The sequence below is a fragment of the Bison bison genome, unplaced genomic scaffold (assembly GCF_000754665.1).
Source record: "Bison bison bison isolate TAMUID 2011002044 unplaced genomic scaffold, Bison_UMD1.0 scf7180017864485, whole genome shotgun sequence".
Classification (NCBI taxonomy): domain Eukaryota; kingdom Metazoa; phylum Chordata; class Mammalia; order Artiodactyla; family Bovidae; genus Bison; species Bison bison.
Genome location: NW_011495045.1, coordinates 7,935,720 through 7,961,802, shown reverse-complemented (window position 1 = coordinate 7,961,802; position 26,083 = coordinate 7,935,720). Strand labels below are relative to the sequence as shown.

Here is a 26,083-nt window from a genome sequence, read left to right as displayed (position 1 = left end):
AAGATGCCAAACTTACAGGTTGTCCATCTTCTCCTGGGTCCCCTTTGTCTCCTGGGCCACCAGGAGGGCCAGCTGGTCCTCGATCTCCTACTCGTCCATGAGACCCGGGGTCCCCACGAAGACCTGGAGGTCCTTCCTTCCCGGGCTCCCCTAAGGGCCCCGCAGGTCCTGGAGCTCCCTAGTATAACATGGAAAGAGACCCAGAGGGCAAAGTAGAAGCCATGTTAGAATACCTAATATGGGGATCTCTGCTTTAGAAGCAGAACCCCATGCTTCACATGTCCATTGTTCCTGTTAATCACTCAGTGGATTTAAACAAAAAATAAAATACACAGCTGTAGGTTCATTTCATTATCTGCAGACAACTACCTCTGAGTCATTATGAAAAGTGTACTGACAATATTATAAATCAACTAAACTTCAACTAAGAATGAAAAGTGGTTTGAAATTGTAAAAAAAAAAAATGTGTTTGAAATTAACTTGAATTTTCAAACTCCATAAGGCTCTTCACCAACAATGAATATGCATTTTTTTAGTCTGACTTGATCTTTTAATGAAAAAATAATTTTTATTACAGATAATCTCAGAGATTCTTCCTAACTGAAAGGAATGATCATTACCACACAATACTGTGAGTGTTCAGTACCCAAATGAAGTAATAGTCAAATATTGGAGCTTAAAAGGATTTGCAAAAAAGCTCCTCCAAGAAACATTCAATGATTAAAGATGATTTACTTGACAACATACCAGCATGAATTACTGGGACAAGAACTGTCAACATGGGATAACAAATCATTAAGTGATTAAATAAAAGAACAAATAAAAACTCAAATATATGTGTGCGTATCATTATAATATGTACATGTGTGTGTTTGTGTGTATTTATGTGTTGTGTGTAATTATTCCACTATCAGTGATTTCAATTATTGAACTGACTTACAGCAGGACCTGGAGGTCCAACTCTGCCGGCAGAACCAGGAAATCCTGTAGCACCCTAGAAATATAATATCATATAAGCAATTTTAAAATAAAAATTAGTTATATATACTTTATAGGGCTTACTTATTTTATAGGGATACCTAGGACTTTATATCCCTTTTCTTGTTGTGAGCAATAAATTTTTTTCTTGTATCCTGCTTTTGTTGATGGATCTGGCTTAACTGGCAGGAAGGATGCTATTTTTCCCTTGCCACTTTCCATTTATCTTGAACATATAGAAGTATTGAAGATGAGCACTAGGATCACATTAGAATGTCTTATAACAGAATTACATGAAGTGGGTTCACATTATTCATTCCCTCTTCCATAGGTAATCTATTATTTAGGTTCTATATGAGGCAACCGGATCTCCAAAGTCATGAAACTAATTTTAATGCAGATTGTCATCCAAGTTAAGCACTTTTTTTTCCACTGCAATATATACAACTAAAAATTGGTTGTTATAGCTTCAAAGGAACTTTAAGATGGCTATAAAGTACTAGATATCTGTGACTAGTTATGCATAATTCCCAGAGCTTCAAACCAACTTACAGGTGGACCCTGAGTTCCTCGACCACCTTTCAGTCCGGGAACACCATTAGGACCCTAAATAGAAAGAAACAAACAACAGGGTGCTGCAGTAAAGAAAGATGGTCTAAACACAAGGTCTAAACAGTGGGCACTGGCTCAAGTTCTATCTTATTTTACTTTAAACTTACATGAGGCCCTGGGGATCCTGCCAGCCCTTGTGGTCCAGGAGAGCCAGCGTCTCCCTTCTGCCCAGGCTCTCCAGGTTCACCTTTCACTCCAGGCTGCCCATCTGGCCCCTACATCAAAGAATAAATAAGGAAATGTTTGCAACACTTAAACACAAATTTTTCATAATAATTATCATTTATCCATATATTATAAAATGGTGATTTGTAATCAGTATAAACGCTTAAAAGAAAAAAAAAAAAACACCCCAATGTGATCTTCAAAGACAGTCTGAAAAAGTAAGTTACGTCACCACATGTTTTGTGCCAGTCCATGAAAAAAAAATGTATTGAAAATGAGACTATTGCCTAGAATACTATGTTTTCCAGAATCTTGAATATACCTTCAAAACAAATGACAGTGATAATTAATTAAATTCATTGCTGTAGCAAGAAGAACGAACATTTGTAAATTCAGGACATTTAAAAATCATACCTGGGGTCCAGCAAAACCAACAGCTCCAGTTGGGCCATTTTCACCACGTGAACCCTAGAAGACAAACATTACCGTGGCTTTCACACATGATTCTAAACAGGAACAGTATTTTAAAATACAATTTTATAAATCTGCAGTGTCTTGAAATGTACATATAGAGAAATTAGACATGTTGCTTGAGGAAGACTCCTAAGGGCGGTATAGAGATGAGGGTCATAGAAAAAAATTTCCAAGGCCCAAAGTCTCAAAGAAGCTTCTGATTATTTAGTAAATGAGCTGTTTATATAGACTTAATAGACTGTATAGAAACAATACACTAATTTCTTTTTTAAGTGTAATAAGAAAAGTAAAAGGTGAAAACCAGGAAGTTAAGGCATGGTTTCATATAAATATCAAGACAAAATGATGGCTTGTTTTACTGCTCAATCTCATACTAAAGAACATCAAAATTCTGTCACTTACGGGATTGCCACGGGAGCCAGGCGGGCCGACTAAACCTCGAGGGCCGGGTTCTCCCTGAAAAGCAGATTTTAGATGCTTATTGTCCAAAGCAATGGCAAAACACAGTAAAACTGTAGGACATGGTGCCCTATGTGTTGGGTGGATGGGAGGAGAACTCTGAGATGATCTAGCCCAGCTATCATACTTTATGGAAGAGAAGACATTATGACAAAGAGCCAGCATTCAGATCTCGGAATTTTGAGTCCACAAGATAACAACTTTTGACATTACCTTTTCTCCAGTAGGGCCTGAAGGACCTGGAGGGCCCAAGGGACCCGGAAGACCCTGTCAATGAACATAACATAGGCATATTGAGGAAGAGAATGCGCAGAAATCTCCACGTTTAAACAAACAAACCAAGAAGGTACTATTTTGTTACAGATGACTGCTTTTGTAAAACATCACCTGTAATAAATGATACAATCTGTATATTCTCAATATTTTTATATCTAGTCTAAAACAATTCCCAGTGGATTTTCTCCACAAAACATTTCAATCTGTTTCATCCAACTCACTTATCTATGTACATAACACTGTCTTCAAACATTAGTCTGAAACCAATGCTATCCTTCAACAAGGTTTCTGTGTTTCTTAGCTTGTTTAATTTTACTAATCTCTATTTGAAATTTGACAATAAATTGAAGAGGCTTTTCTTATTTTGTATACCATACTTTATTCTTAAACTATACAAGTGAAATATCATTCCTTTATTTTTTAGAAAAGTGAAATTGTGCTAAAGCCCTCAGTTTTCCACATTCTTCTGTGATGATAATGGAACCACCTCACTGCACTGAAGGTGAGGGTGTTCTTTGGCTCAGAGTATAGCAGAGCGACACGTGGGGTTTTCTTGACACACAAGCACAGTTTTTAAACTGCTGCACAGCATTGGAGCCCTTCCTAAAACAGGTTTTCTCTCTGATATTTGTGTATTGCTTTTTCACAAGAAACTCAGATATTCCTTTGCCATTTAATGTATGTATGCATTACAGAAGAAACTTAGGGAATAAAATGACTTTTTAATTTTATATTGTATTTTAAGACAAGAACATGAGAAAACTGTGATCTTAAATTCTCTAGATCTATAATGAAACAATATTCTGTCATTCACCCAATACACTTCCTTAAAAGATTTGTTTGAATATAAAGGTGACTACACTAAAATTTTTTCCCCTTTATATGAGATAAATTCTCTGCTTTTTGCCTAGAACAACATATTTCCCTCACTAAAAATTAAGCAGTCATTGCTTAAGTCTTGATCTTATTGCACTGCAGTTTCAAAGTATTCAATAGTTCAAAGGAGCAATAGATGGATATTTCTCCTTAAAATAAACTGACAGCACATCATTCCTTCAAACAGCTCTTCATTATTTACTGTGCACTCCAGACCAACTGTGATATGAAGCACAAACAATAAACCAGATTCATTTAGACCACTTTTGAAATATTGAATTGAATGTTAGATTTAATTAAAAGGCAAAGATACTTTGATTTCATAGTTTGCTAAATTGTTTCACCTTTAGCTTTTCAGAAAAAGAAAAAAGCAATCATTATAATAAGGTTAAAACTTCCCTATAATATACTTTTATTATCAAAGGTTAATATAATCAGTGTATTAATGGTGACTCAATGGGCAGAATCAAAATATTAACAGCAGCGCAGTGTCATCTCTTTGTTTAATAGCACAACTGCTTTTTCAGGGTACAGCATGACAACTACCAGCAAACTAAGTCGTACTGAATCAGAAACTATTTAGCAAATATCAGGAAGTATTTTCAGAAAATGTTGACTATCTGAGTGATTAACTATCTGCTCTTACCTGAGAGAAACATTCATGTCTGAAAATATATTTTCATTTTGATCATTTGATTATCCTTAGAATTGCAAATACATTCTAGTTTTGAGGACACAAAGCTTGTTAAACATCAATTTCTGGAAGGGTATTAAGCAATCCTTCTTTACATTTCACTTGTTCAGTCTCATTAATGATGATTCATCATGCAGTAATTTTCTCACCCCTGACATCTAGCATATTGAGAAACATTTATCACATCTTTGGTTACTCTGTAAAACTCTACTTGCCTATACTGGAAAGAAGTCTAAGATGACTCACTAGATTAGCATTTTAATAAAAAGAAACATTGCATATGGAATAAATATGATAGAGAAGGAAAAAGAGGGCCCCGCTGCTTAAAGCATCACTTTCATATGCACAGTAAAAATGTGTCTTATTTCATTCTCTCAATAATGACTTTACTTTTTTGGCTTGTTCTAATTCAAGGTAAGCAAATGAATATCCACAGGCAATCAATGTCACATCTCAGATTTCATCATTCTCCCAAATCCTGACCACCATGGGAACATGAGGCTTATTCTAGAAAGTTCAGGCAGACTCATACAGTAATGATGACGTTGATTCCTGGCCCTGCCACTGAAAGGAATGATTCCACTTACTCTTGCTCCATCGTTTCCAGCCGTACCTTCAGCACCTTTTTCTCCTATGCCACCCTGTGAAAACACACAAAACGCCATTTATTCACTTAATTGTCTTTTTCCTGCACTGGCATGGAAGCGTCATGAGAGCAGGGGCTCATCTCTAATGTTCACAACCGCGTCCCCTTGGGCCTTGCACAATGTTGGGACTGTGCATTTTCTCAGTACACGTATACTGAAAGAATGAACGACTTGCAACTTAGGATGGCAGAAGTAAGTCTGCCCAGAAAATATTATCAGCAGAAAATCTAAATGGATGAATAAAATAAATAAACTTACTCTGTCACCCTTGGGGCCAGGAGTTCCTGCAATTCCCCTTTCTCCTGGCATACCTTGAAGCCCTGGTGGGCCTGTATCTCCAGGGGTTCCAGGTGGTCCTGGACTGCCCTAAAATGAACCAACAGTAAGTAAGCTCATCTATATATTAAGGTTTAGCCACATGGACTCCCTGTTTTGGTAGACCCAAAAGAGTAGAATCTTGGCAATTACATATGGTTCAACCTCATGTTTATATTTTTCATTTGGGAAACCTGTCTCTGAGGTCATTGTTTTTCTTTAAATACTACTTTTCTGTTTTGGTTGTTGCTTTGTTTTCAGATTTTTTCTTTGGGAAAATTGGGTACTGATTCAAACAAATATGATAGAGTTGCCCTTTTGTTTTCCTTTATTGGCAACATCATAAGGATTCTAATAAGAAAAAGAAGACATTATATTTAGAGAGTACATTCATTCTCTCTCTAAAGAACCCATGAAATGAAGCTGGTTTTCAGGCTTATTCAGTAATGAAATTGAAGCAGATCTTACACAATCTCTGGCCCTTGAAGGTGCTAAGGTATCTAACGTCTGATCACAAAAATTTCTACTCTGGTAGTTTGCACTGAAAACGGCCACATTATCTTCTATCAACTTTACAATGGCACCCAAAAGGAAATGGTGCTGATTTTTGCCTTATAATGCATGTACTTTTAGATTTCAAAAATGACATACTTTTATATATTTAGTGAGCAGAATTACAGAAACAGAGACAATGGAAATGGAGCATATGATTAGGAACGTCTCCTAATAAATTATGCAATTTTCCATTTATTGCCTCTACTTATAAATAAAAGTCCTTAGGAAAATATATAAATAAATTTTAGAAACGGTTTTGTATATGAGGGAATATCACTGCCTCGTGTAGTAGATCATAAATCCCATCAAGGAAGAGACTCCTTTATACCTGACTCTTTCACGTCAAAGGAAAGTCAAGCAGGTGCTCTTTAAATATTTGTTAAAGAAATTACTTCGGAAAAACAAGAAAAATAAATTCTAGTACCATCATATGTCCATTGACCAGTAAATTAGAAATCAGCACAATGTTGTAAAGCAAATATTTTACAATAAAATATTTTTAACAATTAAAAAAATGAATGAATAAAAAATACTGAGCTCACTCCCACACTTACTTTTGGACCATCAGGACCATGTCCTCCAGCCATTCCTTTCTCACCAGGAAGTCCAGTTATTCCTGGTTCTCCTCTTTCCCCTGGATTTCCTCGTTCTCCCTACACAACACAGAAATGTCAAGCAGTCTCAGTGCTTGATCTGAAAATGGATTTAAATATGTTTCCAGAAATCTGAAAAGTGATTTCTGGGAAAAAATTTAGAAATGAGCAACGATTAAGATTCAGTTTTCTAATTTAGTGATAAGAAATGAACTTGAAGTAAGCATATGCTGGCTTCACAGCACAGACTGTTTCTCATCAGACCGATTTTCATCAAGTAAAAGAACTGCAATGATTAAAATACAGCCAAGTTTAAGATGAAAGATGGTTTTATAAACTGAAGCCAGTGGAAACACAGTTAATCAAAAAAAAAAAAAGAAGAAGAAGAAGAAAATACTTACTCTAGGTCCTAATGGGCCAACTGCCCCAGGATCTCCAGGAACCCCCTGTAAAACACATTTTTTAAAATGAAAAACTTTAACTAAATTTTAGATATTTATTAGAAAGTTTTCCAGACCATATACCTTAATATACCATATACCATATTTTCTTCTAATACGTTATTGGACATCTGACTAAATTCAGAATACTGAATAAAGAAAAATGTGTACACTTTTATAAATGAGGGGATATCATATATATTATATGGAAATACCCACATGATCTTTTTTTGGCAATGAGCACAGGCAAAATATTATCTCACAAAGATAGTGCATTACTTAGTGACAATTAAAGCTCAAGAATTTTAATTTCCTAAAGGAATGTGAAGAACTTTTAGCAGAGGAAAGTGAAATTAAAACTAATGAAGTACTGATCTTTTAAATAGAACCAACTTAATTCAATTTACTCAATATTTCTTGAACACAGAATATAGACAACACACTTTACTAGAAATTGTAAGTTCAAATTAATGCAGTCATGACTATGTTAAAAGTCTTAACTAAAAGGAAATTTGTCACTTAAAATTACAAGTACAATTTTGTATTATACTAATGATACAAATATTATTTGTATTTAATACAAATAATAACTGTATCAAGTAGGCCTCCAGTTTTATCCCTTTAAATGTACTGTCTTCATTGTGGCATGATCTTCCTAAAGCCCAAATCTCATAGTATCTCTCTCTAATTAAAAGCCCTCCCTTAGCTTCCCATTACTCTAGTAAAAGAACAAATTAGACTCAAAACATTCCCTGTCATCTTCTAACCTCATCTTCACCCTCCTCAAGTTGTATACCATATTTCTGACTTACCAAAAATTTTCAGCGCCTAAATTTGATAAGCAAGCCTTTGCATTTGCTGTTCCCATTTCCTAGAATATTTTCTTACCTTCCTTCCTCCCGACTTACCATCATTCATCCTTCAGATTACATAAGAGATAATACTTTGTTGGGGAAACTTTTTCTAAACCTCAGTGTCTGAACTAATTCATCTGCATCCTCTAGATTTATACATACACTGTGCCTCCATTACCACTGCACTTAAAACACGCTATTGTCATAACTGTCTTTCTATGCTCTCTGTCACCTATTAAAATAAAAATTAGGGCAAGGTCCAATTCATCTTATTCAATTGGTTAAGGCCACAGTTTAGTACAGCTTAGCACAGAGTGCTCAGCAAATATTTGTTTAAAAGTTAAATGAATGAATAAATCACTCCAAGAAAAATAAATTACATAAACTCATATGTTGGTAAAATGATATAAATAAAATGGTAATTTTCTGTTCATAACTGTTTATGAAGTCTCCAGTAAAACCCTATAGTTCCAATAAGACATGTTTAGTGATTAATAACACAATCCTATAAACACTAAATATCATATTGGCTGTGTGATTTTGGAAAAATTACTTAATATCTATGTGCCTCATTTTCCTCATCTATAAAATGAGCTACCCCACATCCAAAGTCAGGGGCGGTGGCAGAGAGGAGCTACCCCATGTCCAAAGTAAGGAGCAGTGGCTGTGCATTGCTGGAGCAGCCGTGAAGACATATCCCACGTCCAAGGAAAGAGAAACACAAGGAAGAGGGTAGGCGCTGAGAGAGGGCATCAGAGGGCAGACAGACTGAAACCACAGCCACAACCAGCCAATCTGATCACACAGACCACTGCTGTCTAACTCTGAAACTAAGCCATGCCATCTGGGGCCATCCAAGACAGAGGGGTCACGGTGGAGAGGTCTGATAGAACTGGAAAAGGGTATGGCAAACCACTTCAGTATTCCTGCCTTGACAACCCCATGAAGAGTATGAAAAGGCGAAAAGATAGGACACTGAAAGATGAACTCCCCAGGTCGGTAGGTGCCCAATATGCTACTGGAGATCAGTGGAGAAATAACTCCAGAAAGAATGAAGGGACGGATCCAAAGCAAAAACAATACCCAGTTGTGGAAGTAACTGGTGATAGAAGCAAGGTCTGATGCTGCAAAGAGCAATACTGCATAGGAACCTGGAATGTTAGGTCCATGAATCAAGGCAAATTGGAAGTGGTTAAACAGGAGATGGCAAGAGTGAACATCGACATTCTAGGAATTAGCAAACTAAGATGGACTGGAATGGGTGAATTTAACTCAGATGACCGTTATATCTACTACTGTGGGCACGAATCCCTTAGAAGAAATGGAGTAGCCATCACAGTCAACAAAAGAGTCCAAAATGCAGTACCTGGATGCAATCCCAAAAACGACAGAATGATCTCTGTTCGTTTCCAAGGCAAACCATTCAATATCACAGTAATCCCAGTCTATGCCCCAAGAGTAACGCTTCTATAAAGACCTACAAGACCTTCTAGAACTAACACCCAAAAAAGATGTCCTTTTCATTATAGAGGACTGGAATGCAAAAGCAGGAAGTCAAGAAACACCTGGAGTAGCAGGCAAATTTGGCCTTGGAGTACAGAATGAAGCAGGGCAAAGGCTAACAGAGTTTTGCTAAGAGAACGCACTGGTCATAGCAAACACCTGCTTCCAACAACAAAAGAGATAGCTCTACACATGGACATCACCAGATGGTCAACACTGAAATCAGATTGATTATATTCTTTGCAGCCAAAGATGGAGAAGCTCTATACAGTCAGCAAAAACAAGACCAGGAGCTGACTGTGGCTCAGATCATGAACTCATTATTGCCAAATTCAGACATAAATTGAAAACGTAGGGAAAACCACTAGACCATTCAGGTATGACCTAAATCAAATCCCTTATGATTATACAGTGGAAGTGAGAAATAGATTTAACAGACTAGATCTGATAGAGTGCCTGATGAACTATGGACAGAGGTTCGTGACATTGTACAGGAGACAGGGCTCAAGACCATCCCCATGGAAAAGAAATGCAAAAAATCAAAATGGTTGTCTGAGGAGGCCTTACAAATAGCTGTGAAAAGAAGAGAAGCAAAAACCAAAGGAAAAATGTAAAAATATATCCATGTGAGTGCAAAGTTCCAAAGAATAGCAAGGAGAGATAAGAAAGCCTTCCTCAGCGATCAATGCAAAGAAATAGAGGAAAACAATAGAATGAGAATGACTAGAGACCTCTTCAAGAAAACTAGAGATACCAAGGGAACATTTCATGCAAAGATGGGCTCAATAAAGGACAGAAATGGTATGGACCTAACAGAAGCAGAAGATATTAAGAAGAGGTAGCAAGAATACACAGAAGAACTGTACAAAAAAAGATCTTCATGACCCAGATAATCAAGATGGTGTGATCACTCACCTAGAGCCAGACATCCTGGAATGTGAAGTCAAGTGGGCCTTAGAAAGCATCACTACGAACGAAGCTAGTGGAGGTGATGGAATTCCAGTTGAGCTATTCCAAATCATAAAACATGATACCATGAAAGTGCTGCACTCAATACGCCAGCAAATTTGGAAAACTCAGCAGTGGCCACAGGACTGGAAAAGGTCAGTTTTCATTCCAAGCCCAAAGAAAGGCAATGCCAAAGAATGCTCAAACTACCGCACAATTGCACTCAAGGCAATGGCACCCCACTCCAGTACTCTTGCTTGGAAAATCCCATGGATGGAGGAGCCTGGTAGGCTCTAGTCCATGGGGTCGCTAAGAGTCGGGAACAACTGAGTGACTTCACTTTCACTTTTCACTTTCATGCATTGGAGAAGGAAATGGCAACCCACTCCAGAGTTTTTGCCTGAGAATCCCAGGGACAGGGGAGCCTGGTGGGCTGCCGTCTATGGGGTCACGCAGAGTCGGACACGACTGAAGCGACTTGGCAGTAGCAGCACATGCTAGTAAAGTAAAGCTCAAAATTCTCCAAGCCAGGCTTCAGCAATACATGATCCGTGATCTTCCAGATGGTCAAGCTGGTTTTAGAAAAGACAGAGGAACCAGAGATCAAATTGCCAACATCCATTGGATCATCAAAAAGGCAAGAGTTCCAGAGACACATCTATTTCTGCTTTATTGACTATGCCAAAGCCTTTGACTGTGTGGATCACAATAAACTGTGGAAAATTCTGAAAGAGATGGGAATACCAGACCACCTGACCTGCCTCTTGAGAAACTTGTCAGGAAGCAACAGTTAGAATTGGACATAGAACAACAGACTGGTTCCAAATAGGAAAAGGAGTACGTCAAGGCTGTATATTGTCACCCTGCTTAATTAACTTAATTAATGCAGAGTACATCATGAGAAATGCTGGGTTGGAGGAAGCGCAAGATGGAATCAAGATCGCCGGGAGAAATATCAATCACCTCAGATATGCAGATGATACCACCCTTATGGCAGAAAGTGAAGAACTAAAGAGCCTCTTGATGAAAGTGAAAGAGGAGAGTGAAAAAGTTGGCTTAAAGTTCAACATTCAGAAAACTAAGATCATAGCATCCAGTCCCATCACTTCATGGGAAATAGATGGGGAAACAGTGGAAACAGTGGCTGACTTTTTTGGGGCTCCAAAATCACTGCAGGTGGTGATTGCAGCCATGAAATTAAAAGATGCTTGCTCCTTGGAAGGAAAGTTATGACCAAATGTAGACAGCATATTAAAAAGCAGAGACATTACTTTGCCAACAAAGGTCTATCTAGTCAAGGCTATTGCTTTTCCAGTAGTGATGTACAAATGTGAGAGTTGGAGTATAAATAAAGCTGAGTGCAGAAGAATTGATGCTTTTGAACTGTGGTGTTGGAGAAGACTCTTGAGAGTCCATTGGACTACAAGGAGATCCAACCAGTTCATCCTAAAGGAGATCAGTCCTGGGTGTTCATTGGAAGGACTGATGTTGAAGCTGAAAGTCCAATACTTTGGACACCTGATGTGAAGAGCTGACTCATTTGAAAAGACCCTGATGTTGGGAAGGATTGAGGGCAGGAAGAGAAGGGGATAACAGAGGATGAAATGGTTGAATGGCATCACAGACTCAATGGACATGAGTTTGGGTAAACTCCGGGAGTTGGTGACGGACAGGGAGGCCTGGTGTCCTGCCGTTCATGGGGTCACAAGAGTCGGAGACGGCTAAGTGACTGAACTGAAAATGGGCATTATAATAGTACCTAGTACATAAGAGTTATTTTGAGGATTAAAACAGATAATTAATTTCAACCAAGGCAGAACAAAGCCTGACAAATAGTAAGTGATATTATGTCAGAAATTTTTAGTATTACTACTCTTATTATTAAAAAACTTACCTGATCACCTGGCTTTCCACCTTCCCCAGGAGGCCCTGGAGGACCAGGAAGCCCCTAAAGTAAAAGTAAGAATATAAACCTGTGTCTCCATGGAAACTAATACGCCACCAGTGTTAACACTTCACCCTTTACAATGTATGGAGCTCCCTTACTATTTTCAAGCAAATGATACTGTTTAAACAAAAGTTGAGCAAAACAAAACTAGAAACCTATACCCTCTAATACAACACAGCAGCTAATCCTTTTGTGGGTGTAGATTTACATTTGCACACCACTTAGCAAAATGATAATGTAGCAATAGGTTCTTTATGTTTGTAAAGTATTTAATGGCTCTCAGAACAACATTTTAGGCTGATAGAATAAATATGGAAAGTTAGCCTGAAAATTTTTCCCCAAATGATGATCACCCAATGCTATTAAATATTCTACCAACATATTTAGATAAATCATGAAAATTTGTTCAACAATAAATTATGGCTGAGCCCCTTCACCTAAAAACTGTCTCAGCATTGTTAATCTGCTATACCTCAATACAACATAAAAAGTTTAAAAGAAAAATTTTAGACACCAACACATTAAATAAGCCTTAATACAGTTAAATAAATCCTACTGAGATATCAAAAGCATTTTATAATTTTTAATTTGTTAAAAGGTTTGGGTTTTGGTCAGTTTTTCAAGGGAAGTTTATTCCTGTTCTTTGAACAAAAATGTTTGATTTCATCTAAATGTCTATCCTATTTACTAAAAGAGGAGTTGCTTCTTTGAAAATTATAGAATTTCACATCATTCAACTATATCCTTTTCATTAAAAAAGCATTTTATTAGGGGAAGAAGAAAGGGAAGACGGAGTCAGTGCATACCTGAAAGCCAGTGGGGCCTGGAGGACCCTGTTCTCCTCTCTCCCCGGCTAGACCCTGAGTCACAAAGGAAAGAAAACCATGAACACCAGGAGCCAGATCTACTCACTTCCCCTCTGCGTGAATGACCCAAGTATTCATATTTCTTTGCATTTCTTCCAATCACAAGTTTTTCACTTTAGCCAGATCATAAACTAGTCCTAAAAATCACCTAATGGTATTGTTTGAAGTCCTTGATGGTGAGAAAATATCTCCTAAAGCCAGCAACTAAACGGATAGAGTGTTCATTTTTTTATCCAAACATAAGTGTCTGGAGTCAACTGTAAAATTTGTGGGAAAACTGACTATTGGGCACAGACAAATTCATTACTTTTATATATCCAGTCTAATGTTTCCATTGTAGTTTCTCAGTGTCATAAGAAGTACTAATCAAACTTTCAAATTTAAAGTGCTATTTAAATTGCCCCAGTTCAAAACAAATAAACATGCCAAATATTTCTTATAAACACAACTTTAAACTCCTAGGATAAGAATAAACCTCAAGAGATATTATTCCTTTGAGGACTAATAAGTAGGAAACAATAAATTTATATAAGTTTATATTATATTATATAATTATAAGTTATATAATTATAACTTCTATCATAATTCATAATTATATATAACATAATGTATTATTATTCATAATTATCTTCCAGCTTAAATAAATTTCTATAAGGTATAATATTAGAAAAACAGGCATAATTGAAGTTACATATTTTAAATAAAATATAGTATAAAATATTTGTCAGATACTATTTTCCTAGTTGCTATATTTTTCAACTGTGACAACATAGAGATGATGAGGTAGCTTTTGCCATTAGCATTCATAGAAGCTTAAAATAATAAGGCATGAGATTCCTGTTTATTTCAGTTATCAAAAGACATAACTGAAATTCTTTCACCTTGCACTTTCTTATTTGCTTCCCCTTGAAACTTATCCATATGTAAGGTCAAGTCTTACAGATAAGACAATCATTGAAAAATGTAATGTGAATATATTCTCAATAAAACTTACCGGGGGCCCCACAGGACCAGAAGGACCAACTTCGCCATCTTTTCCAGGAGCTCCCTAGCATCACAGAGAGATAATATATGAGGCGAGGCCATGAGAATCTGGATAATTCCATTTATTTTTTTCTTTAACAGAAAATGGATAGTTACCCTCTGCCCAGGAACACCAGCATTTCCTGCTTCTCCAGGTTTTCCAGGATCACCCTAGAGAATCAATACAAACTAACTTAAGTTTCAATCAGTTTGCTGATTGACAGTTGTTATGGCAAGTGAGGATTATGATGAGATGGCACATTATACACAGTACTTACACTGCTACCTTTGGGGCCTGGAAGACCCATACTCCCAGGCTGCCCTCTGATTCCTATGGAGCCTGGAGGACCTGGCCGGCCGTCTTCTCCTGGAGCACCCTACAGAGTTGACAGGAGCAATGCAAGTTTCACATCAGTTCTCTATACGCGTCACATCGCCCAAATTTTGTTTTCACACACTATAAAAGATGTATAAGCTTTAAATTATGCTACATTTTTATGTTAGCGAATCAGAATAGTTGAGTATTAAAAAAAACTGCTGAGATATTTTAATATTTAGAACAGAGACTTAATTCTTATTCTATATACAAGTTTCATCTTTATATCTCTTTACAAGCTCATATTAATAGGGGAAATCTTTCTCTTCTTTCATTTACTCTTATGTGTGGTAATTAAAACTCAGGACTTGTGTTTCACATATACAACACAAAGGAAGGGCCCAGAATATATGAGTTATCAAACTTAATACCTATTTATCTCTTAAATGTATAAGATTGGGAGGATATCAAGAAATGAGATTGTTACTAACAGACAAATTCTACCAATATTCATAAATACATCATTTCAACTTTTCCATTTATGTCAGAGAAGCAATCCCAATCTCCGACATTTATTTCAATGTGTGATCAATTTTTGGTCAATTTGAAAATGATCAGAGCCTTAGGATTTGCTTCCAGGAGGGGAGGGTGTATTTCAGACATGATCAGCACCCACATTATCAAAAACATTGTTATTGTTCAGCTGATAGGTCGTGTCTGACTCTTTGCAACCCCATAGACTGCAGTGCACCAGACTTCCCCATCCTTCCCTATCTCCCAAAGTTTGCTCAACATACATTAACCTTAACTAAGGCTCTTACCATTTAAGCTGCATGTCCATTGAGAAATATTAATGGTGGTGGACTTTTGTTTAAATCACTTACCAAAGGTCCAAGTTTTCCTTCAGGACCCTGGACACCAGGATTTCCTGTCAGACCCTAAAAATTAAAAGCAACTGTCAGTTTGCTGCTGACCTACCACTGAAGTAAAGTTTCTAAAGAGTAAAAATAGCACTGCATTTAAAAGATCCAGTCCTGTTTTGCAGTGCCCACTCTTGGGAGCCTTAGGCTCCTCTAGACAAACTCTGAGCTCCGTCATGGACTTCACCCAAACTGGCTTCAGAGGATTCAGGATAGACAGCACAAGGTTATAGGAGACTTTCACTCCTACTTCTAACACGGGTTTCAAGAAAAAGAACTTACATTGAGCCAAATGTTATCTTTCCAAGCAACTTTTGTATAATTTTTTCTCTTTAAGGGGCATTGTTGACAACTGAATATAAGTATTTACATACTGTTCAAATGAATTTTCAAATGACATTTTGTTAAAATGAAATTTACCAGGAACACTCTCTGGTAAAAGTTAAATTGTTGTTTATCAGTGAATAAAGGAAAATTATAAAATTGATAATTTGGATTTTTTTTAATCAAGTGGTAGAGTTACTAATACATACCCCTTTGAATAAAGGAGATTAGAAGTTACTAGTTTTTTCCATACATAATAAAAATAACAAACAATTCATGAGGAATAAAGCCAAATCCATAAAAAAAAAGTCCCAAGTTGTGAAATCAAGTTACTAAAAAATAAAACCTTAAAAAAAAAAAAAAGGATTCTCAGGAGCATATCCCTTGGGTTGATGTAGCAAAAAATTGCTGTGTTCTTACCCGAGCACCTGGAAGCCCAGGTTCACCTGGACGTCCTGGATCCCCCTGACCTCCTTTAGGTCCTGAAGAGCCAACAGGACCCCTCTCTCCTTGAGCGCCCTGTTCCAAAGCAAAGTAGAACACGTCAGGAAAAAAAGGAATACAGGCAAACAAGGGCAACTGTACGTAAAACCCTTATTTTATAAATCAAACCACTAGTATAAAGGAATTGGTCAAAGTGGGTACAAAGACCTCTTTGTAAACCATGTCACTTCACATTTTATTCACATTTGGATTCCTTGGAATAAAGGTTTTCCAACATTATTTAATGAGAGTTGTGTTTAAAGCCTCACTCCAATAACTTAGATTTAGAAACCCCAGAATTTTAAAAGAGTCTAAATTTCTAAAGAAAGGAAACAAACTATATCAGCTAAAGGAAAGATTTACGGTCTGTTCTTCTCAGGAACTTCCCTGAAAAGTTTGAAAAGCAAACTCCAGTATACTTCCAACTATCATCCTTCTCCCTGGAGGCCTCTATAATGAAGAAATTGCACAAGAGGGATCTGGCATTAGGTCTAATATCTGTGTTCAACTCTTTTCTAGATCTGGAACCCACGTGAGCCAAAGCTAGATAACCCCTCCGGACAATGGCATCTTTTGCAACAGCACCCACAAGAGTGTCAGCCTTGACAGGATAAACTTACCTTTGGTCCAGGTAAACCATCAGAGCCTGGAAAGCCACGATTGCCAGGAGCACCCTGCAGGTGACCAAAGTGTGATTCTCAATTGTGGGTGTTTATGTAACATCCGATGAATGGGTAATTTTTACTCTTAGTATTATAAGATTTTAGGAGCTATGATCAAGCCTACACAGCAATAGATATGTCTAAGAAAAAGTAACCTGACTAAACAGAAAGAAACTTTAAATTTTGAAATATATATATATATATATGTACTGAGCCAAAATTATTCAAATCAAGAAACATTCTAATGCTTCACTGTAAAATCAAACTTTGAGAAAAACTGATCCCTAGATACAGAGACAAGAGACAAGAAATGGTACCATGTTTGATCATCACAATGTCAGTGATTGCAGGCATTAGTATTGTCTTGGATATGAAACTGTTTACATTCTCTGAAGCTCTACACAAAAGTAAGGTGATATTGTTAATCTCCCTTGCAGACTGGTTTCATTATAGTCCAGTCACAACAATTTTTTATGATCGTTAAAGTCACTCAACCTTTTCAGGCTTCCTGGATTTGCATTTGTTGCTTGCTCTGCTGAAAATGTTCTTTCTTTCAAGTTTCTTGATGGCTCATCCTTATCTTATAGCTCTTATCTAGATGCCAACTTTTCAAAGAATCTCATTTCCTAAACACCTAATCTAGTGACACATGACTGTCATACGGTTACTCTCTACCACATCACCCTGTTATTCTCTAAATGTAAAATGTGTGATTACACTGAGGAAATCAGAGTTGAAAGAGACACGTGTATCCCAGCATTCATCGCAACACTGTTTACAATAGCCAGGACATGGAAGCAACCTAGATGTCCAGTGGCAGACAAGTGGATCACAAAGCTGTGGTACATACACACAATGGAGTATTACTCAGCCATTAAAAAGAACACATTTGAATCAGTTCTAATGAGGTGGATGAAACTAGAGCCTATTATACAGAGTGAAGTAAGTCAGAAAGAAAAACACCAATATAGTATACTAACGCATATATATGGAATTTAGAAAGATGGTAACAATGACCCTATATGTGAGACAGCAAAATGAATACAGATATAAAGAACAGACTTTTGGACTCTGTGGGAGAAGGCGAGGGTGGGATGATTTGAGAGAATAGCATTGAAACATGTATATTAACATATATGAAACAGATCACCAGTCCAAGTTCAATGCATGAGACAGGGTGCTCGGGGCCGGTGCACTGGGACAATCCAGAGGGGTGGGATGCAGAGGGAGGTGGGAGGGGGGTTTGGGACTGGGGACACATGTACACCCATGGCTGATTCATGTCAATCTATGACAAAAACCACCACAATATTATAATTAGCCTCCAATGAAAATAAATAATCTAAAAAAATTAAATGTGGGATTATATTTTTATTTATATGTTGACTTATTTAGTGCTTACCTCCCCATTAAACTATGGTTTACTAGCCCTTCATGGAGGCTGGGACCATAGCACTGTTCACTGATGCGTCCCAAGCACCGTGTATCAAAATTGGCATGGAGCAGTTGTTCAATCAATATTATTGAATGAATGACTATACACTGATTAGACAGCTGGCTCCCTTAACTCACAGGCAGCCATACTGAACTGTGTAATATACCTGCTAGCATTGCTCTTAACTGCCCTACTTTTCCTCAATTTCCCAAAAGTTCCTCGAGTAATCTCCCCACAACTATAAGAATTTATTTTGTTATTCAAATTTTACCCTTTCTCCCACTGGGCCCGGAGGACCAACTGTGCCCGGATCACCTCGGGGGCCTCGTTTGCCTTCTTCACCAGGTGGGCCGATTGGACCCTGGACACCATGTGGCCCCTATTGAAAACAGAAGGACAGGTAACAGATACAGCCATTTAGCAATCGAGTCACAGTCAAAGGAATCCAGTTAGTCACAAACTTTAAACTATATTAAGTGAACTGTTTCCATCAAAAAGTATAATTCTCTTTATCATCCTTTTAAATATTTGAGTATTTTGGGCTTACACTTTGGGATCACATTCATGTTCCCCTTATCATTGAAAAGAAATAAAACCTTACCGGTTCCCCTTTTGGTCCAGCTTCTCCTTTGAAACCTGGGACTCCTGGATCACCCTAAAATAGGAACATAGAAAACTATAAGAACCAGGATATTTATCCAGCCCAACTTGCTTTAATTGTTGCAGTGAATGGGCTTTGACAATTTCTGCAGCAGAGTCTGTGCTGAATCAATAATACAGTAATTTTTTTAAATGTACACAAATCTTATAGAATGTGAGTGAAATGTTATAAAATCCAGTATAGTTAGGTAGCAATTTGTATATTTTACAGTGATCTTCAAGAGACTTACCCTTAAAGTCTTATTTTTAATCATGCATAGTAGGATGATTAGAATAATTCAATGCTTCTTCCAATTTAATAATAAAAATTAGAACTAACAATGACAACTTCAATAGGTATATCTATGTAGGGTTTATTTTAGGAAATAGATTTTGTTCATCCAAAACCAAAGTAATTTTATACATATGTAGTATTTATTAAGATTTGGCAACTTCAAATAGGGTATTTTATGTTTAGAGTATTCTAGGGTTTGGGGGCATGTATAGGATTTTGGTCTTTATATACCAAGTATACTTTAATTTGTGGGAACCAGATTGCTAAATTGAGAACATGATAAAATCAAATGTAAAATATCAGCAACATTTATGTTTTTATAAATTTGTCATCAGTATTTGAAAAGGACTTATCAGTGTAGCCAAATTACTTACAATAAGATCCAAAATATTTGTTTTAAGTAGTACTAGCAAAAGTTTTAATTTTTTTATATCACAACTTCTCAGTATGTATTTCTTAAGAACTAACCATACTACTTTACCAATAGATGAATACACAAATATAAAATATACAAATTTCTACAAAATATGGATATTCATTCCATATAAACCATATGTTGGAGGCACTCTTCAAGAACAAACCTCAAGATATAGCTGTTGAACACATGTTAGCCACACTGTTATTTTAAGTCCCCATGAAACTTCCGTATTTCCCCATATTGGCTTGCAAAATATTCTCATAATATTTATCATTCAACTATTTATAAAATTTTATGAGGTGGATCATAAAGTTATGACCCTACTATTTTAAATAAAAGAACACTAAAATTGAACAAAAGGCAGTAATTTTCCACTTTGAATTTAAACACATGAATTGTACATTAACATTTGGCTTCCACTTTACAAAAATTTCTATCTTCATTTGCTTCATTCAGATAAGTTAGACTATCTATGTTTCACTGTATTTCATAATCTATTATTGATACTGATATTTCTCTGGTGATATTAGATGTATTATACAGGGTGATAATTCTCTGAAGGACATTACCGGTTGTCCTCGAATTCCGGGAGGTCCAGTGCTACCCTGAGGTCCTGGAGATCCAGGGGGTCCTGCTAAGCCAGGAGGACCAGAAGTACCCGGAGAGCCCTATTGGAATGCAAGAGTAACAAGCAGAGATCTCAGCACAAGTCTATGGTCACTGTCCGAAGTTCACTGTGTCCCTGCGAACTTCCCGTGGCTTAAATGCAGTTAGTCACTCACCGTTGGGCCTTTGGCACCAGGCGTACCATCAGTTCCTACTGCACCCTAAAGGACACAGGAAAAGTTCACAAGATAGTAAGCCATACGTTGGGAGTATTCAGATGTCCACCCACCTTCCAAAAGGAAGCAGAAAATTTTAACCAAAACAAAAAAGGATAAAGAAATCAACTATTGTATCATAAAAGTCACTTTTATGACTAATTCTCTTTTCCATAAAATAGACAAAATTTGCAGAGTTGACAAGGGAATTGTTTTTTTTTTTCTCATGAGTTCTAACACTCAATCAGAATTGAAATAGAGTATATTAAGACAGATTGCCTTTGTTCTGATGTTATAGAGCATGTCCAACTTGGAGTGACAAGGGACTTACAGGAAGACCTTGGGAGCCAACAGGACCAGGGGGCCCGGTTTCCCCTCTTTGCCCTTGAGGACCTTCAGGGCCTCGCGCCCCAGTGGGACCTGCTTCTCCCTAAAGGCGTACAAGAGGGAAATGTTAATTTTAGAAAAACCTAAATGCGATGTGGTTCAAAGCTGACTGCTTATTTGGAGTTTTACATTTTACACCTAATCATTTAAAGAGGTCAAGTGCACAAAGCAGGTTCTTCAAGGGTGGGCATATTTTCCCCACCCTCGGGATGCGCTGATACCTACAGCATGTTAGAGCAGAGGACCTGGGCAAGGTCACCTGATAACCTTGAAACACCCCAGTTTCCAACCCCAGATAGGAGTCCAGACAGTAAAAATACAGGATGCCTGGTTAAGTTTTAATTCAGATAAAACACAATGGGTCTCAGGGTCACTCTGTCCCACACAATGTCTGGAAAACACTTATACTAAAAATTTATTCTTTATTTATTTGAAATTCGAATTTGCCTGGGTTTCTGCATTTTATCCAAGATACTAAATACCTAATGTAGGTCAAATCCTAGAGGAACCTGGACCTGGAATTTTAGGACTAAGAATTCTAAGCTTAGGGGGGCTCATTGGTATCAATAAAACATAGAAAATTGAATCCTATTACCCTTCACTGAAATACAAAGAACTAGGTGTGAAAGTTTATTTTTCATGCAGAGAGCCAGAGACCCTGGAAGGACATTATGGTTATAGCAGAACTGGACCCAAAAGAGATGGGGGGTGGGGGTTTTTGTGCTGGGGATGGGGAGTGGAAAACAATTTCTGAGAGAAACAGTTTCTCAAGGTGTTTAACTTTATTAAGCGGTTCTCAGTCGCCAACAGACAGTACTAGAAAAACCCAGGAGGAGAGGGAAGTCTGAATCAGAAGCCACAGTAGGTGCAGAAACCACTTCCTGCCAAGTCAGGGTCCTGGGCTTTCTGGGTATTCTTTCTTGAATTCTCTATCCAGAGCTCAGTTTGGGGGTGGAGAGTCTCACAGTGACAGAGAGAAAGGGAAGGGATTTTGCATACTTTGATTGAGGTACACAGGGAGGCTGGGCGCTCCAAGGTCAAGAGTCAGGAGCAGAGTCAGGAGCAGAAGCCTTGGGACTTCAGGGAGCAGATACAGAGAGGAAGAGAGAGGGTCCTCCTCGGCTGAGCTCACAGTGAGTTCTCAGTCACAGGAGGGACTGTTTCCTGAACTGTCAGAGGGCACCATTTTAAAATAAAACAGCCACATCCCTGGCACAGAGTTTACAGTCAACGTTAGAGAGAGCCAGAAAAATAATTTGCCTTGATGACTCCCACATTTCAAACAGCACTTGAAATGTCAACCATAGACTGTTTGCTTGCTTGTTTCGAAGTTCAAATCCAGTTTGAGTGACCCCACTAACAAGAAGCACGAGCCTATCCTGAGGGCATCGTCTGCCTCAGGAGCTATGCTGTGTGTGCTAAGCCCAGTCATGTCCAACTCTTTGTGACCCCATGGGCTGTAGCCCACCAGGCTCCTCGGATTCTCCAAACAAGAATACTGGAGTGGACTGCCATTTCCTTCTCCACAGGATCTTCCTGACCCAGGAATCAAACCCCCGGCTCCTGTGGCTCCTGCATGGCAGGCGGTTTTACTGCTGAGCCAGTATTGTGTTTTGCAAAATTTGAAAGTAGTTTTCTGAGTTTATTCACTAATTTAGCTTATATAATCTTAATAACCTCTTACTGCAATCCTTGAATTTATCATCCAAAGTACTTGGGAGAAAGAACAAACTGTGACTCACTACAAATGTAAATCATCCCAGCAGAATATCTTAATCCATTCCCATGGGGAGAGACAAATAGCCTCCCTGCCCACTCCTTTAATGATTGTATAAGTTGAGGGTACAAGGGCAGGGGGGGAGGCAGATGTGAAGGACAATATTGCATGAGAGAACAGCCTTTTGACAACCCCTGATTTATTTTAACCTCCTATTGTTTAGAGTATTATGCTATTTATTACTGCCAGACACAGTATTCAAGAACACAGTTACAATTTGAATTGAAATTTTTCCTTGCAGCTGTTAAATTGTCTGGCTTTAGAGTCCTAGTGCCATCAGATTCTTTGATATTACAATTGTATGATTATAGGTAATTCTTTTTAAATTACTTATATAATAATATCATTTTTTTTCATTTTGTATTTTTTCCCTACCATAATGGACATTGAGAGCACTTTAGACACTTTACTTAGTTAACAGCAACTTCCATACTCCTCAATGAATTAAATGACATTCTTTGGGGATTCATGTGCTTAAGAAGTAATTCATGTCATCAAGAGCTACATATATTAACATCTTACCTTCATTCCAGGATTTCCTGGAAAACCAGCAGAGCCAGGTATCCCAAGAGGACCCTATTAAAGAAACCAGCAAAGTGATGAGGCATGTATTTTAATCAATATTTTATCAACATGTAATCTTTTATCCTTTGAACATTCTGTACTTTGATATATAGGAATAATCTGCTTGGTATTTTAAAATCACAAGGATAATATTATAATTGTATTATAAGAACTTTGCAATATTGACATGAGACATTGGTAGAAGAGGTGTCCAGTGGTATTAAACATAACAGGATCTCCTAGTTGTACCATATGAGAGTAAGTCAGTCACAAGCACAAACTGTCTGGAACAATTGCCTCTTGAGAAATTACTTTCTTTGTGTTAACCAAGTAATAAGGATAGCTTTTAGAAAGTTACACACTATACCAAAACCTAGAATCCCACTTTATACAAATGATGCTTAAGAATCAGCTGTATAGAACAGTCTTATGGACTCTATGGGAGAGGGAGTGGGTGGGAAGATTTGGGAGAATGGCATTGAAACATGTAAAATATCATGTATGAAACGAGATGCCAGTCCAGGTTCGATGCACGATACTGGATGCTTGGGGCTAGTGCACTGGGACGACCCAGAGGGATGGTATGGGGAGGGAGGAAGGAGGAGGGTTCAGGATGGGGAACACATGTATACCTGTGGCAGATTCATTTTGATATTTGGCAAAACTAATACAATTATGTAAAATTTAAAAATAAAACAAAATTAAAAAAAAAAAGAATCAGCTGGATACCTTTAGAGTGATTTTTTTCAGGCTAATGAAAAATGAACATGTGTCACTATACTACATTAGGAAGGGCATGAATAGAGTCTAAACCACTGATTTTAAAGCTGAATTTAAAGGAAATTAGTGTAGGTGAATTTCATTCTAGGTTATCCTCATTCTTCTTTGAGGACTGCATTTTAACGCCACCAAGTTTTGCATTAATAAAAGTCCTTTTAAGTTACACTGATTTTTCTTCCTATAGTTTGTTTCATTTTTGTGAGTAACGAGGGAGAAGAGCTCTTAAGGACAAATAACTTCAAATACAATTTACCCTCATCGTATTTCCCTGAGTTTACTGTGTTTTACATCAATCCATCCTGTGGACCACACTATACTCCTATTCTCTTCATATGCTCATCTTTCGAGACTAAGCTTAACAGTTGTTCCTCTTCAGGTCATCCCTGAGATCTTTGTCTCTCTACTGGTGTCAGTACAAGTAGGTCCCCATACTTCGTGTTGCTTTCCCTATTACAGCAGTTAGCAGTAGCATTATGCTACCGTATTAATTGATATATCTCTCTTCTTTGATAGGGAAATGTTCAAAAACAAGCACAGTGTATTCACTGTCTTGTTACTCCAAGCATCTGGGACACAGTAGGTGCTTCATACATGTTAATGAATGTACAAATGGAAGAAAGAGTGAATAAGTGAATGAATGAATGTGAAAGCAATACACTCACCATGGGCCCAGGCTTTCCAGGCATACCATGCGCACCTCGTTGTCCCTAAGTAGAAGAAGAGACAAGATCAGAGTACATTTCTATAGCACTTGCTGACAAGTCATTCACTTCACAAAAATTTTCATGTTAAAAAATTGGAGAATGTCTATCAAGGTTAACTGACAACAACCTTAACTAGGTTAAGAGCAATAAAAATACATATTTATACAACATGGGTAAGGGAGCAATAGAACACATCTATCCAAGGACAAGAAATAAAAATCAAACTTGGAAATATAAAACTGTGTAAAATGATTTTGTTTTTACTTGAACATGTCACCTTCTATCAAACGAACTCAAAGACAGAGAAACTTTGAACACTGGGCTCTTCTTAATAGCTAGAATAATAATAATAATAATAATGTGTTTGGAGTAAAACAAAAAACTAAAGCTCACGTGCACATGTACTCACCCACAAAGGAAATTAAGTGATAGTGAATGCTGTGTATGTCACCCAGATCCCCCTTCAGCACAGAAGTAAGCATCCTATCACCCTTGGAAGTGTTGTAAGCTGATGGCTCACCCTTGAGACCCTCCCCACAAACCGCTGCAAGATGGTAGCTATTCCAAGATTATGCCTGTGCCCTTCCATGGTCAATGCAGTGAAACAAAGGATTAGCCCCATTCAAAACAGTCTGAAGAGCCATTTCAGCTCCATAGTTCTCATGGAATGGAAGATTCATGGAGACTGAGGCCTCTGTTGCAAATGTAACACAGCTTTTAATTTCTCCTTGTAACAAGCCCTGCTCATTTCAGTAATTTCTTCATAGGTATAGTTTCTGAGTGCACTCCTCAATAAATTTCCTGCACACAAGTCTTTGCTTTGATGCCAGTTCCTTGGAAAACTGACTCATATACCACTGATGCCAGAGATAGTCAAGAAAGCAGATGCTAAAATGGAATTTTTAATCTGACTTCCACACCGGCCAGCTGGTGATAGATGGCGTATGGAATTCTCTTGGCATGCTGTAGTGATGCAGTGGTAAATATTGTTTCCAACGGTGAACTGAGATAGGGTACACATATAAGGGAATGGGGGCTTCCCAGGTGGCACTAGTGGTAAATACCCTGCCTGCCAACATGGGAGATGTAAGAGACAGGTTCGATCCCTAGGTTGTGAAGATCCCCTAGAGGAGGGCATGGCTACCCACTCTAATATTCTTGCCTGGAGAATCCCATGGACAGAGGAGCCTGTTGCGCTACAGTTCATGGGGTCACACAGAGTTGGATACAACGGGATTGGGGGCAGGAGGAGAAGGGGACGACAGAGAATGAGATGGCTGGATGGCATCACTGACTCAATGGACGTGAGTCTCAGTGAACTCCGGGAGTTGG

The 26,083-nt window shown here is 37.7% G+C and overlaps 1 protein-coding gene across 2 annotated transcripts in view; it reads right to left on the bottom strand.

The window, feature by feature from the left end:
* COL5A2 (collagen, type V, alpha 2) overlaps window positions 1-26,083 on the bottom strand; it is a 160,559-nt gene that overhangs the window by 20,742 nt on the left and 113,734 nt on the right. The window contains exons 17-42 of one of the 2 annotated variants that reach the window (XM_010862914.1): window positions 24,710-24,754; window positions 23,226-23,279; window positions 20,871-20,969; window positions 20,501-20,545; window positions 20,288-20,386; window positions 18,968-19,021; window positions 18,638-18,745; window positions 16,890-16,943; window positions 16,207-16,305; window positions 15,427-15,480; window positions 14,505-14,603; window positions 14,344-14,397; window positions 14,198-14,251; window positions 13,144-13,197; window positions 12,284-12,337; window positions 7,046-7,090; window positions 6,606-6,704; window positions 5,440-5,547; window positions 5,122-5,175; window positions 2,902-2,955; window positions 2,632-2,685; window positions 2,170-2,223; window positions 1,698-1,805; window positions 1,531-1,584; window positions 941-994; window positions 17-178 (exon numbers count right to left, since the gene is read on the bottom strand). In XM_010862914.1, coding sequence (XP_010861216.1) covers window positions 17-178; window positions 941-994; window positions 1,531-1,584; window positions 1,698-1,805; window positions 2,170-2,223; window positions 2,632-2,685; window positions 2,902-2,955; window positions 5,122-5,175; window positions 5,440-5,547; window positions 6,606-6,704; window positions 7,046-7,090; window positions 12,284-12,337; window positions 13,144-13,197; window positions 14,198-14,251; window positions 14,344-14,397; window positions 14,505-14,603; window positions 15,427-15,480; window positions 16,207-16,305; window positions 16,890-16,943; window positions 18,638-18,745; window positions 18,968-19,021; window positions 20,288-20,386; window positions 20,501-20,545; window positions 20,871-20,969; window positions 23,226-23,279; window positions 24,710-24,754 — 1,872 coding nt within the window. The remainder of the gene's footprint in view (window positions 1-16; window positions 179-940; window positions 995-1,530; window positions 1,585-1,697; window positions 1,806-2,169; window positions 2,224-2,631; window positions 2,686-2,901; window positions 2,956-5,121; window positions 5,176-5,439; window positions 5,548-6,605; window positions 6,705-7,045; window positions 7,091-12,283; window positions 12,338-13,143; window positions 13,198-14,197; window positions 14,252-14,343; window positions 14,398-14,504; window positions 14,604-15,426; window positions 15,481-16,206; window positions 16,306-16,889; window positions 16,944-18,637; window positions 18,746-18,967; window positions 19,022-20,287; window positions 20,387-20,500; window positions 20,546-20,870; window positions 20,970-23,225; window positions 23,280-24,709; window positions 24,755-26,083) is intronic. The other variant, XM_010862915.1, reaches the window with a different exon arrangement.